The sequence below is a fragment of the Sturnus vulgaris genome, chromosome 3, assembly GCF_052056855.1.
Source record: "Sturnus vulgaris isolate bStuVul1 chromosome 3, bStuVul1.hap1, whole genome shotgun sequence".
Taxonomy (NCBI): domain Eukaryota; kingdom Metazoa; phylum Chordata; class Aves; order Passeriformes; family Sturnidae; genus Sturnus; species Sturnus vulgaris.
The window spans coordinates 16,624,948-16,638,105 of NC_142245.1; the positions used below are offsets into that span (position 1 = coordinate 16,624,948).

Consider the following 13,158-nt stretch of genomic DNA (forward strand, 5'->3'; position numbering starts at 1 on the left):
TGATACTGACTGAGACTCTGATGAGCAGCCACTGGTTGTTAGTTTCCAAATACAGCACAAAGGACTTTCATTTGTTGAAAGGGCACACATTGCTTTTGGAAAACTTTCAGAAAACCCCATTTACAGGTTCTTAAACTTTTCAGGGGACAAAAACCCCAATGCAGTAGTTTTTATTCAGTTGTCATTTCTATTTACGAATTATGGATTTGATTTGGAATGACAAGGTCGAGGCTTTTCGGTTTCAGTTTTTCTATCGCAGACTGTCACTGTATCCATCCGTGTTGGCACCAAGATGCCACACTTCTCCCATGCTGGATACAGTGCAGGGCTGTAAAGAAATGTCCGTGGGTGGATTTAGCAATTGGTTTGCTTAGGAAGCTGACTGCAGTAGACCTGGGAAAAACAGAACAACAGGACAAAGCAAGCAAGGCTTCTGAGAGAAGGAGAAGGCTTTGGACAAAAAGAGGGAAGAACTGGACAGTGTCTTATAGCATGACTGGGGCAGATTTACAGTGAGACCTCTCAGACACAGAAACCAAGCTGGACTTGAACATTTCAGAGGATAAGTCCTGAGGTATAGAAGTGCCCTGAGCTAAAATCTAGAGGACTCTATCCTGTGAAGAAAGAGGAGGAATTACACCTTTTTTTCAATCTTGTATGCATTGCACTACTGCAGAGAAGTGGTAACCAGCTCAGCAGCCACCATTTGTGTGTGACACTTAAGCAGGCTTTTAAAATAATAAGATTCTTGCTGTTGGCATTATTTCATTTTCAAGCAAACATAGAATATCTTCTTTCCTTATTGTGCCATCTTCTCCTCATTCTTGTTCTTCATCTTCCAAAATCTATTTTGCTCATTAATGCCTCTGAGGCTCCAGTGAGATGTGCCACAAAAAGGGACTAATTTTCATCTGAACATTCTGCATATTTATCTTTGCTTCTGATAATTTTAAATGTTAATGGATTAATTCTTGTGCATTTCATTAAATTTTGTCAATTCACTGCATTTTCCTCGCTTGGTTTCTTTGCAGGTTCAACAGATGATCCACCTAGTTAGTTCAGTCTGTTTGACTGACTATCTGATTAAGCTTGATTGCTCTAGTTAATTAATTGGATTGTAAATGTTTCTTCTAATCACTTTGTAACCGGTCAAACCTTTTAATAATTTCCACCATCTAGAGCAATTATTCCTGCCTCATATCCTGTTGTTTGTTTCCAGTGTTAGTGCTTTGTCACCATCTCTCCCTCTCTCTGTTACCTGAAGGGATCCTACAAGAAAGGTGGACAGATGCTTTTCACAGGAGCATGTAGTGACAGGACAAGAGGGAATGGCTTCAAGCCGAGAGAGAGGCTGTTCAGATCAGGTATTGGGAAGAAGTTCTTCACTGTGGTGAAGCACTGGAACAGATTGCCCAGAGAAGCTGTGGTTGCCCCATCCCTGGAAGTGTTCAAGGCCAGGTTGGATGGGGCTCTGAGTAAACAGGTCTAGTGGGAAGTGTCCCTTTCCATGGCAGGAGAGTTGGAATTAGATGATCTTTAAAGTCCCTTCCAACCCGAACCATTCTGGGATTCTATGTTTCTCTTCATTTGCTGACTCAGTCTGACTCATTTCCTTTCTGTCCCATCATCTCCCTCTTCTGTTCTGACTTTCTAAGCTTCTCCACTGTCTCTCAGTTCTTCACAAAGACCACTGCAATTCTTCACAACACGAATCAAGTTGCATAGTCAGGTCTTAACAACTCCAAACACTGGCCCTATTTCAACCAACAAAACTTTTCTACAGCTAATAGGGAACTTCACGGATAGAAAACAAAACTCAGAGCAAAACTATCCCTGACTCTTTGGCAAAATCAAGGATCTCCATGCCCTCTGTTACAGGCTAGCAGTCTTTTGGGGTTTATTGTGGAGAGAAAAAGGAAGAGTGAGACTGTCATCTACTTATACAGTGGAGTCAGATTGCATAAATCTTTAAATCTGGAGTAATACCAGCTTAAAATCGTTGGGTCATCTGTAAATCATCATTGTCCTTCCCATTTCTCAAGTGATAATAGCAAATCCTATGATTGTTTTAATAAATCCAAGCAGTTAAAACATCACAAGAAGTAAGTGGCAGCAATTAATAGTAATAAAAATAAGTTCAATTTGGGGAAAGCAGATTACAGAGTTCATTTTCTTTCACTGAATCAATGGCTCCCCTGTTGAAATAAGCCTTAATTAAAGGAGAAGGTCAGGATAAAAATCATATACAGCATTAAAAAGATAATGTATTGGCCAATTCTTCAAGGTGTTAAAAAGTACTTAAGACCCACAAGTGCCAACATTTGCAATGTCTCTTGAGCAGCTCCTAATACTTCTTATGAGCAGGTCCTTCTCTTCAGACTATTAAGGCTTTGGATTTTAAAGGCTGGGATTTCTCAGCTCTGTTTCTTAACCGAAGTCTGAGTTCTGAGTTAGAGAGGATGAACCTGCTCACTGGTAAGGGACACCTATTTCGAGCTGCTGTGGCAGATTCAAGCCTTTCCACCTTCTGCATGAAAATATCTATTTTAAAGATGAGTTTTAAGTGCATTATAAAACATATCTTTTTATCTTTCTCCTCCATATCTTACAACACCAAATATATTGCCAGCTGATTATGTAATAAAACAATGGGACATTCTGTCCCATTTGTCACCAAACTGGCATGGCAGACCTATGAAACCCAAATTCACTAGATATTCAGTTTTGCTCCCCCCCCCCGCTCCTTTGATGAGCACATGAAGGTTCTAAATAGATTAAATTATTCAACATATCCAGCACTGTCTAAATCCGGCTCTGCAAGAAGTAGGTGTTCACAGCCAGTAACAGAAATGCATAATCACTAATTCATAACTGTAAGAAGCTACTCTACCACTAATTGAGTTACTGTGCCTTTTCTGGAAACAGTATTAGAACTAAATTTGCTTAATTTTTTTATTCCCAGCATTACAATAACTTCATTTTTAAAAGATGAAAGTGAAAACAAAGATAAGCCCCATAACAAGTTCATTAAATTTATTTTACTTAAATTGGCACAAACCACAAGTGAAATAACTTTCACTTTAGAATGACTTTAAAGTGATTTAACTTCACTACAGTCACCACCCTCATCTGCAAAGCAGTATTTTCTCCAAAACAAGATCCCTACAGGATTAAAGCACAAGCAGGTTGGAGATAGTTTTTGGCACACAAGCTGAAGTCAGAATAATCAATCATAGCTCACGAGGGAGCAGAGGTGAATGGGGAAGAAGGTGGTCACCAAAGCATTAGGAAGCAAATATTCTTAAAATAGTAAGGCTTTTCCAAATGCCTACTTAGTGAAATTACACCCACAGGAAAACCAGACCAGTTGAACTGTATAAATATCATAGGCCACTCAATGAAAAATGCAGTAAATCTGCCTAATTTTATTTTTTTAAATGAAGCAACATAATACCAACACACTGAATAATCCTGCTGATTTCACTTAGCTCTGGACCTTTTCTCTGGCTTGGAAAGGTTCTTAACCATGGCATTAATGCCAAAGGAAATTATCCAGCTTCTTTTACACAAAAATTACCTGGATCGGCCAAGTAATATTATGGTAAATGTTAATCCTAAACCTCAGATAGAGACAGCTAGTTCTGAAATCAGGGCTACTTTTTTTTTTTTTTTTTTTTTAAATCATTTTTATTATTCAGTTTTGTGACAATGACAAAATACGGACTGCTCATTATTCTATTCACCTGTTCCCCAGAATATCTGGACAGAGGTGGATCTCCAGACCCCAAAAGATGACATGGTTGATTCTACTAAAGGCTCATACCTTCTCTCCTCCATTCCATAAATACAACCAAGCAAATAATGAAACATAAACTCATGTCACAATTAATCTAGTAGTTTAATAAAACTTCTGTAAATATCTTGCAATTCTACCTGACTGAAAATTACTTAAATGTTATACAATTTTTTTCAAGTAATTATTAACATCTAAATGATCTGTGTGCCATGTGGGGCTTCAATTTGAAATGCATGTTTGATTATTTTTACAGTGAGAAGATGCAGTTGCTGGAGCAACTCCCCAGGGATGTGGTAGAGTCCCCATCACTGGAAGTTCTCATGATGCAGCTGGTCAGGGTCCTGGATAATCTCACCTAGACTCCCTTTCACACAAAAGGTTGTGCCAGATTCTCTTTTGAGGTTCCTTCCACCTGGCCTGTTCTGTGATTATTTCTCATACACTGATATAATCTCAGTTTTCTGTTGGGAAGAGGTTAACTTTTCTATGCAATTTTCCAATAGGAAGCATCAAGAACTCATTTTCAAAAGGGCCTCACTGGTATTTCATTAAGTTCAGTTAACCACAACATCCTGTCATTGAATTAATTTACAAGACAAACTGCAAAAAGAGAGCACGTGGGAAAACTGAAATGATACATATCCAGGTTTTGTCCGAATGCACAGAAACATCATTTTAGTAATGATTCAGATGCATAAGCAATCCTGTCTGGAGAAAGTTCTTATTGATCTCCTGCAGCTGATTCATAAATCCGTTGCTAGAATATTTATCAAGTGGAATAATGAAAAATTCTATCTGGAAGTTGGTCATATATCTTCAGATGTGTTTTAAGTCTGTATTTTTACTCCTCCTTTGCTACCTCTTCTTTCAGTAAAATCATCTCCTGATCTTCAAAATTTTTCCTTTCATGAGAGGTCCTGTGCTTTAGATCAAGGATTTCGCCTTTAGTACAACCTTAACTCCAAATTTCAGAAATTTGCATACATATTGCAGCCTTCAGATCATTACAGAACTAACTGCCTACCAGCTCCGAAGGTAATGTGTGTTTCTGTGTACTTTCAGTATCTTCTGAAAAAAGGCTATTGCTGAGTGGACAGAAGCATTAACTTAATCAACAGCACATAGTCTCTCCCCCCTCCAAAATAAATGGTTTTTATGTTGCTTACTGAGCTTGAAAACTTGAAAGCTAAGTGCTTCCTCTTGGGCAGGCTGAGTGTCTGAAATAACTTCTTTTAACAGCCCTGGAGCATCATTAAACCTTTAAGACATTTCAGAAGCATTTGGTCTCCACACCCTTTAGGTAAAAATTTACTTAGAATTGGTAAATCAAACATTGCTAAGCAAAACAATGTCTTGTCATTTACTTGTGTCTACTAATAAGTACTTTAATTAAGACTTTTGGAAATAAGTTAGCAAATTAATTAATTTACAACTGCAATAAAAAATCAGTAAGAAACCCATTAAATATCATAAATAAGTCAATACATTACTTAGGAAATGAACTCTATTTTTATTACTAGAAATTACCATCAACTATAAAATGCCACTGTACCAATTACTTTACTTGTATAAGTAACAAATTTCTTAACTGTTGTTATTAAATTAATACATTACTTCTCTGCAATTTGCATTTTTTTTTCTTTGGCTACTGCCAAAGCACTTATTTAAGTAGTAAGTTGTAAAGAAGAGAATTAGGCAATCAATAGCTTAGGTTTTACACACTGACAAACACAATTTGCTTCACATTTTAGTCAGTAATTGAAAGTCAATTGGTTGTAGCAGTCCAGGCAATGCTACCTGTTAGCTGTCCTGAGACAAAACATATAGAATACCAGCAGTCTTTGTATTGACTGTAGGGGCTCTCTGATCCGATTCAAATCCTAAGGTTGAGAAAAAACTGTAAGAGCTTTCCTTCTATTATGGGAATTGAGAAATGTGAAGATAATCAAGTGGCAATTAACTAGAATCTTTTAATCTTGAATTTTTTAAAAATTCAGAATTTTATCAGCATCAGAATCTACTGAAGTTCTTAATTTTAATTTCCCATACAATCCCATATAAACTGTTATTTTTTCAGTTCAGATGAAATTTTTTTTCTATGAAAAATCTTTTCTATGATTAAGGAATTTTAAAAAATGGATTCACCAACATGCAAAAGCAAATTCCAACCTCAAACTTTGACCTTCGTCAAGCCCTTGTTGTTTTTCACCCAGAGGGTGGTTGGGCACCAGAACAGGCTCCCCAGGGCAGTGTCACAGCACCAAGGTTGACAGAGTTCCAGTAGGATTTGGACAATGCTCTCAGTCACGTTGTGACTCTTGGGGCACCCTGTGCAGGGCTGGAATTTGGAATCAATGATCCTCATGGGCGCCTTCCAACTCAGCATATTCTGTCACTCTGTGATTCTTTCTATATCTGTGCCTATGAAATGGTAGCCTACCTTTCTATGATTGTATGTACACCTTAATTTATTTAAAAATTGTGTTTATGGTCTTCAAAAGGCTTAGAAAAATCAGGCTGAAAGCATGTTTCTATTTCTCAAACGTTTCTTTCTCAAATTTACCCATGTTTTATGTGCTTCAGTGGCATTAAGGTATCCAAGTAGCTAAGCTGCCCAAAGGCTTCTAACAGCTGCAGAAAAATTAGATTTAGATTAATCTTTTCTTATTGCTTTCCCTATTTTCTCCAAGCTTAAGGTGTCACCCTCAGCTGCTCATCACCACCTCTTTCCTCATAAAAGTACACTGCCACATCTGCAGCTGTGCACAAAAGGCTTAGTGACCTAAACCAACTGAAAATAAGAGAACAAGTGGTTTTGCTCTCTGGTGGTGTTGTTCTTACACTGTGTCCTATAAGCAGGGCAGAGGAGTAGCTGTTTGCTACAAATCTGCAGGCAAAATGGGAGATTTGTTCCCTCTTTTGCTCAGAACGTATTTTAATTGCTTCAGCACTTGACATCTGTCATCTGCACACAGTGCTTGGTATTGGTAAGAACTCACAGCCCAGCACCTCGGGCTCGCCCTTGAGTGCTCCCAAGGGAGCAGTTCCTGTGCCACAATCTGTTGCACTGAATTCCCAAAGCACTGTGGATGACTTGTGTCCTTACACCAGCAGCAGAGCAAGCATCTACTGTCTGAACATGCCTTTGCTTCCAGAACAATGCCAGGCTGCTCCTTGTTGGAGCTTAGAGAGCACCTTTATGTACAAACAGCACAATAAATCCTTTAATACAACTGGCCTTTGTGGAGAGCAAGGTAAATGACCAAAATAATGTATGTTCTGCAGCACATTTCCCTGTTCTAGAGAGGTTGAAAAGAAGGACATGCAGCTCAACTCAGCACTGCTCCAAATAAATAAAATGGACAAAAAGTAATGTGTTAAGAGCTATAAGTAGTAATATTCTTCACTGACATGCCACCTAAAGATTTCAGTATGATTCACAGAGTCCATAAAACTGGTAGAACTAATATGCAGCTGCTTCTGGCACAGAGCACTGAATTTACATACTTGGATTGATTACATAGCTTGTATTTAAAAAAGTAACCCCCATTTAGGTTGCCCATTATTAAAATTCCACACATTACATGAAGCTATTAGGGGCTGCTCAGCAATAACTGCTTTGGAACATTGCCAAAGAAAGACATGCTTTATTAGAATCAAGTTTTCCACAGTTGTTTAAAAAACAACCCCGAAATTTGTAACCATGAACATAAAAAAAGATAGTTTGCAAGATGTCTATCTAGGAACCCTTCATCTGTTCTACTTACTGCTGCAGAAAAGTGAAGTTGTCAGGATATGCATCTGGCAAGACAGGATGAATACTGCTTCTTGTCTCCCAAAATTAAATTTTCATAGCTATTCTTTCCATATGAAAAAAAAACCAAAGCAACCCAAACCAAAACAACAAACTTGTTTTTAACTTCTTGAAGGGAAGTTTTAAGGCAACATTAAAAAAGATCCTTCCCTGAAAGGATCTACTTAATTTTTAAAAAATGTTAATTATTTATTTGACAAGAACCTTTCCTTCTGTGGGGTGTGCAGCAGTCAGAAATCGTGCTTCTCTCCAAAAAGGCATCAAAGTACTATGAGCTAGAAACAATAAAATAAATATTCTGTTACCTGAACTGCAGTTCTTCATGGCGAAGGAATCCACGGCTGCCACGCTCTTGTTCCCATTAGGAATATACTCCAATGAGACCCGAAATGGTTTCTCCAGGTGTCCAACTCTCCTTTGAAGCAACACCCATCTGGTCTCATCATACAGCAAGAGGAAAGAACAAAGGAGAAGAGCTGTAAGGAAGCCTACTTTACAAGAACCAAATCCCCCAAAGGAGCAGCTCCACTTATGGCTGGTCACACTGTGCCTCCTACCCCCGTCCTCACTTCCCTCACAGTGCCCATGGTCAGGGCCTTTCTCTCCCATGGATTTTGCAAAAGCAAGATTCTAAGCACCAAGGTTTCCACCCAGCTAAGATGTGGAAACCCAACTGAAGAGTAGCTTATTTCTCTCTTCTGTCACACTTCTGTGCCCCCAGATGTCTGTCTGCTGTTTAAAGGAAGCTTAACTCTCTGTGCAAAGCAAGTTATGAAATCTGTAGCACACATGCACACCCCCTTTAAATATCATTCCTGAGTTTCACCAAAAAGTCTCTTAGTCACTCAGGAAATAAGGCAGTCTCCAGGGCTGTACAATAACTGTAATTCCCAGCACTGCATCACTGGTTGAGATAACACACTTTGCTTCTAAAGCAGCAGGCTGGAACGTCTATCTGTGCATGAAGTGCCACATCTAAAACATGCCATTTCTCCTCCTCCACTTCCTGTCCCTCTTTTCCTACTTACCTCCCTCCCAAATGACAAAAATTCCCAGCAAGTAAATCAAGGAAGCGATTAGCAGCCCTGGAGATTAACATCCACACTTCAAGAGTGCTTCAACTTAATCTATTGTTGCCAAGGGTAAATGAGAAAAAAAGCCTGCATGAGCTTAATTTATTCCCTGAGATGCTAGAAGACATCAATGCCTTCTGTCTTTAATGTCCACCTCCTCCCCTCTGATCTGCTGCTTTACCTGAAATAACTTCCAGCCAGAGAGCACAAGAACTATTCCCAGATCTCTGATTCCAATTCTGTACCCCTCAAGACATGTCTAAAGGTAGACAGTAAAAATACAAGTATCTGTCTTTTTGCCAATATATTGGAATTCTGCAAGGAAAACGTTAAGGAATTAAATACTTGTACAATAACATGGTCTGGCCTATCTCCCTTTTCATCCTTGGGCACAGGCTTCCAGTAAAACCACTCAACACCATTTGTGAAGGGCTGCTTCCCAAGAAACACTTATTACCTCAGCAGTGATGTGGATCCCATCCCCTGTTTCACTCCAGTTTATCAGGGCCTGTTCACTAACCATAAACATGATCAGAGACAAGAGATTCTGTAAGGTCATTCAGCCACTACTAATTCATTTTTTCACATTTCTGTTACAGGAAGAATTCAGAGTTCCAAGGAAAAAGTCTCTTTATAGCACACTCTAAGTGGTTAGCTGGAGTCCAACAAACAGGGCCTAACAAAGTTATTAGGAAATGCAGCTCCAGCTGAAACTTTTGAAAGATGAGCACAAAAACTTATTGTGTTTCCTTAAGTTGTTTTTAAACACCAATATTAAGCATTTTAGGGGAAGACTGTAAATATTTCTAGTTGTCAGAAATTTTTCATTGCCCTTTGACAAAACCCCACATTTTTTATTGCTCTTAAAAAAAGATGTCCTTGTCAAGTACCCTCATCACCTCCCTGTATACGTGTTTGTGCTTGTCCATGAGCTGTGAAAAAGAACACATTTTTTTCAGGGAAAGGAACCCTATGGAACAGATCTTCTGAGCACAAGAATATACAGATAAACACAGTTTATCTGGCATCCATTACAAGAATCTCTTTCTCCAGAAGCGTGCCAAAATTGGGATGTTAGGAAGTTAAGACACCCTTCTGAAAGGAAAAATAAAAGCATGTGTGTATGACATTTGCACCAATTGACCATCATTTGTGCCTGCTATGAGCACGGATCAATCCCAAATTGCAGAACCCACACTGTGACAAAAGCTAGGAGGCTTTTCTTGGTTCCAAAGGCAGACATGTTGTTTGTCTCCTCACGGACACAGGGGTGTCATTATGCTCCACTGAACTAAACAAAATTCCCAGCAGCCAAGGAAGCGGCAGACAGGTGTGTGAAGGACCTAAAGAAGAGTCTGAAGCAAAGGCTGCAAAAGGACCCTGCTGGCAGCTATTACAGTTCAATGTGTAACTCAGAAAAGCAAACACAGTTTTCTAATGATTTACTAGGTGTTCTCCTCCCCCTTTTTCCATTGAGAAGAGTGAAAATAGACTGCTGAATTTCATTTTTTTGTTTACAGTTATTTTCATTTCCACATCTCATTTTCCACCGTCTGTGCTCTAGGCTCCCACTCGAGAGGAGGATGTTGGCATCCTCACTCTTTTTCTGTCCCACTCCCCCAAGAGATAAATCTGCTTTTGCTGAAATTAAATAGAATAAAGCATTGAGAATATTTTAAATGCCTAGCTTCTGTGCGAGTTATTTCTTCTGATGTCATCTCAGCTTAGGTATATTATAAGGATTAGTGGATACGAATTTCCCTACAAATAGAGCCAAAACCAACCCTAGATTAATTTTGATTATGAAATACAAAAGCATCTGTATGCCATGAAAATTGTTTTCCTCAGCTTCAGAAGACTGATGGATTTTAATTCCAAGTACGCAGTGGCTCTCAACAATGATTTCCATTTCTGTGCTACTGCTAACCCTCTGGATAAATGTGCCAGGAGTTTTAGGAATTGCTTTTTTGAGTTACTGGTGCAATAACTTTAGTTTGAGATTCTCAGGCCTCTCATAGTTTACCACAGAAACTTTATTAACTCCCAGAGCTGTTGCCAAGCAGGTGTTTTATATCACCACAATGCAAGACTGGAAAAGGCAGACTCACTCAAGCCCAGATTCATTACAAAAAATATTCATACTTTGTGGTACAAATTCCTACAATAGGTAGGAATTTGCCTGAGATTCAGAGATTCATGTGAAAAGAAATACCAAGTATCAGCCTCATTGGAGACAAAGATGACATTATCTGGTGGATTTATCAGATACTAAAAATACTAAATACTAAATTCTAAAAATAGCTCCAGGGTCAGCAGAGGTACCTGTGGGCAAATTCAGATAGGAATCAGTTCTGCCATTATTCTGTGGCAGATTTGGGACTCTGATCTCCACATCTTCTACACAACACACTGTATTACACAGACCCACACACATTTGCACGTCCTGTACTATATATAGGCTGCCTGGCAGCAGCATCAGCAAGATCTACTTCAGCATGACCAATATGTATTAGATGTTAATTAGTAGTAGCTTTATTAAATTTCTATCAGTGGCCTACATGTCACGATTCTAATTTTAGAAAGCATTTTAGCAAGGTAACAGAAAGCCATCTTTTGGAATAGATGGGGAAACACCATGTATGGAACCTCCTCATACTGGAGTCATAGTTCACCAGCCTGACAGGTTTCTGTGCTGAGATGACAGGCTTGTTGGAGGAGGAGGGCAGTGGATATTGCTTATCTTGACTTTGATAAGGTTTGCAGTACTGTCTCCCATGCCATCTTCACTGACTGATGGAAGCACAGACTGTGAGTGGGCAGTGAGGTGGCCTGGCTTAGAGGGTTGTCATCAGTGTACCAAGCCCAGCTGGCAGCCAGTCACTAGGGTGACTCACCTATGGTTTTATAGTGTTTTGTGTCCTCATTAATGACCTGGATCATGGGACAGGCCTCACTATCAACAAGCTTCCAGCAAGACTGGGAGAAGCAATTGATATACAGGACAGTTGGGCTGCCACCGAAGAGAGGTCTTGACAGGCTGGAAATTTGGGTCAACAGGAACCTCCTGAAGTTCAAGAAAAAGGAATGCAAAGCACTCCCTCTGTGGAGAACAACCTCATGCTTCAGCACAGGCCAGAAACTGGTTTTGCAGGAGACAACCTGTGGGTCCTGGTGTACAAAATACTGAGCCTAAGCTAGAAACGTGTCCCCAGTGACAAGAAAGGCCAATAGTTTCTTGGGCTGCACTGGGAACCACAGATGAAAGGGGTGATTCTTCCTCATTACTGAGCACTGGAGAGACACTTCTGCAGGACCAGGTCCAATGCAGCACTCTCCAGCACGAGACAGACATGAGTTACAGAAGTGAGTCCAGCAAACAGCCAGAGATGATTGAGGGACTGGAGCATCTGACATACAAGAGGAGGCTGAGGCAATTGGGATTGCTTAGCTGGGAGAAGAGGAGGCTCAGGAAGAATCTTATCAGTGTTGATATGTTATGGATGAATGAAAAGGGGACAGATTTGGACAGGGGTATCCAATGAAAGGACAACAGGCAAGTACAAGGCACTTTCCCTGGACTGAAAGACCAGAAATTCCATTAAAACACAAGAGAAAGCTTACTTGCATTAAGGGTAACTGAACACTGGAATAAGTTGCCCAGAAATTTTATGGAGTCTCTATTTCCAGATATTTGAAATAGGAGTGGATTACATCTCTAGGTAACCTGCTTTATCTCACCCTGCATCAAGAAGGGAAGTTGGACTACTCAGTCTCAGGGGTTCCTTCCAACCTCAACCATTCTGCATCTGTGAAACATAGGACCCAAAAGCAAACAACAGCAGGTAACAGATTACTCCTGTTATCCTCTGCATGACCTCCAAGCACTCTACAGAGTGATGAATCAGCCCAGTAAGCTGACAACTGCAAGGACAAAGGCATCACTTATTGTACCCAGAGCTATCATCACATAGCCTTCAACATTATGGCCTATTTCTACCACAACAGTGGCCATAATAACTATGATGATCTCTCTGGATACTGCCTCAAGCAATAAAAAATTCTGCAGTTTAACATTTTAATTTAAACCTTTATGCTGCAAAGCAACACACTATGTTGTATTGTTTAAGCACTGCTCAGTGTCTTGTTACAAGTCAGATGCATCAGATCTTTCACTGAAGCTGCAGTAAGAAAGAAATTGGCTCAGATATTTAGAATCTGAAATATACATCAGTTTAGACAGAAACTAATAACACTGTGGTCTTCAGTGACAGAGTAACCCAGAATCCAAGATACAAATATTTTCAGACTTTTGAGAAGTACAGACCTGGATATGTCACCTAGAAAGAATTAGTTGCTTAAAGGAAGCCTGGGCAACACCCAGAAATTCTCTCAAAAGGCTCCTCTCCAAAATAGAAAACGCTGCTGACAGATCCTGAGCCCAAGTTTACACAGGAGAGCAAGGGCTAAATCTTCAA

General features: G+C 39.6%; 1 protein-coding gene across 3 annotated transcripts in view; it reads right to left on the reverse strand.

Annotated features, from left to right (window-relative positions):
* Positions 1 to 13,158, reverse strand: part of ALK (ALK receptor tyrosine kinase) — a 310,521-nt gene that overhangs the window by 97,573 nt on the left and 199,790 nt on the right. For all 3 annotated transcript variants that reach the window (XM_014877491.2, XM_088161050.1, XM_088161049.1), the window contains exon 5: positions 7,916 to 8,043. In XM_014877491.2, the coding sequence (XP_014732977.2) occupies positions 7,916 to 8,043 (128 nt within the window). The remainder of the gene's footprint in view (positions 1 to 7,915; positions 8,044 to 13,158) is intronic.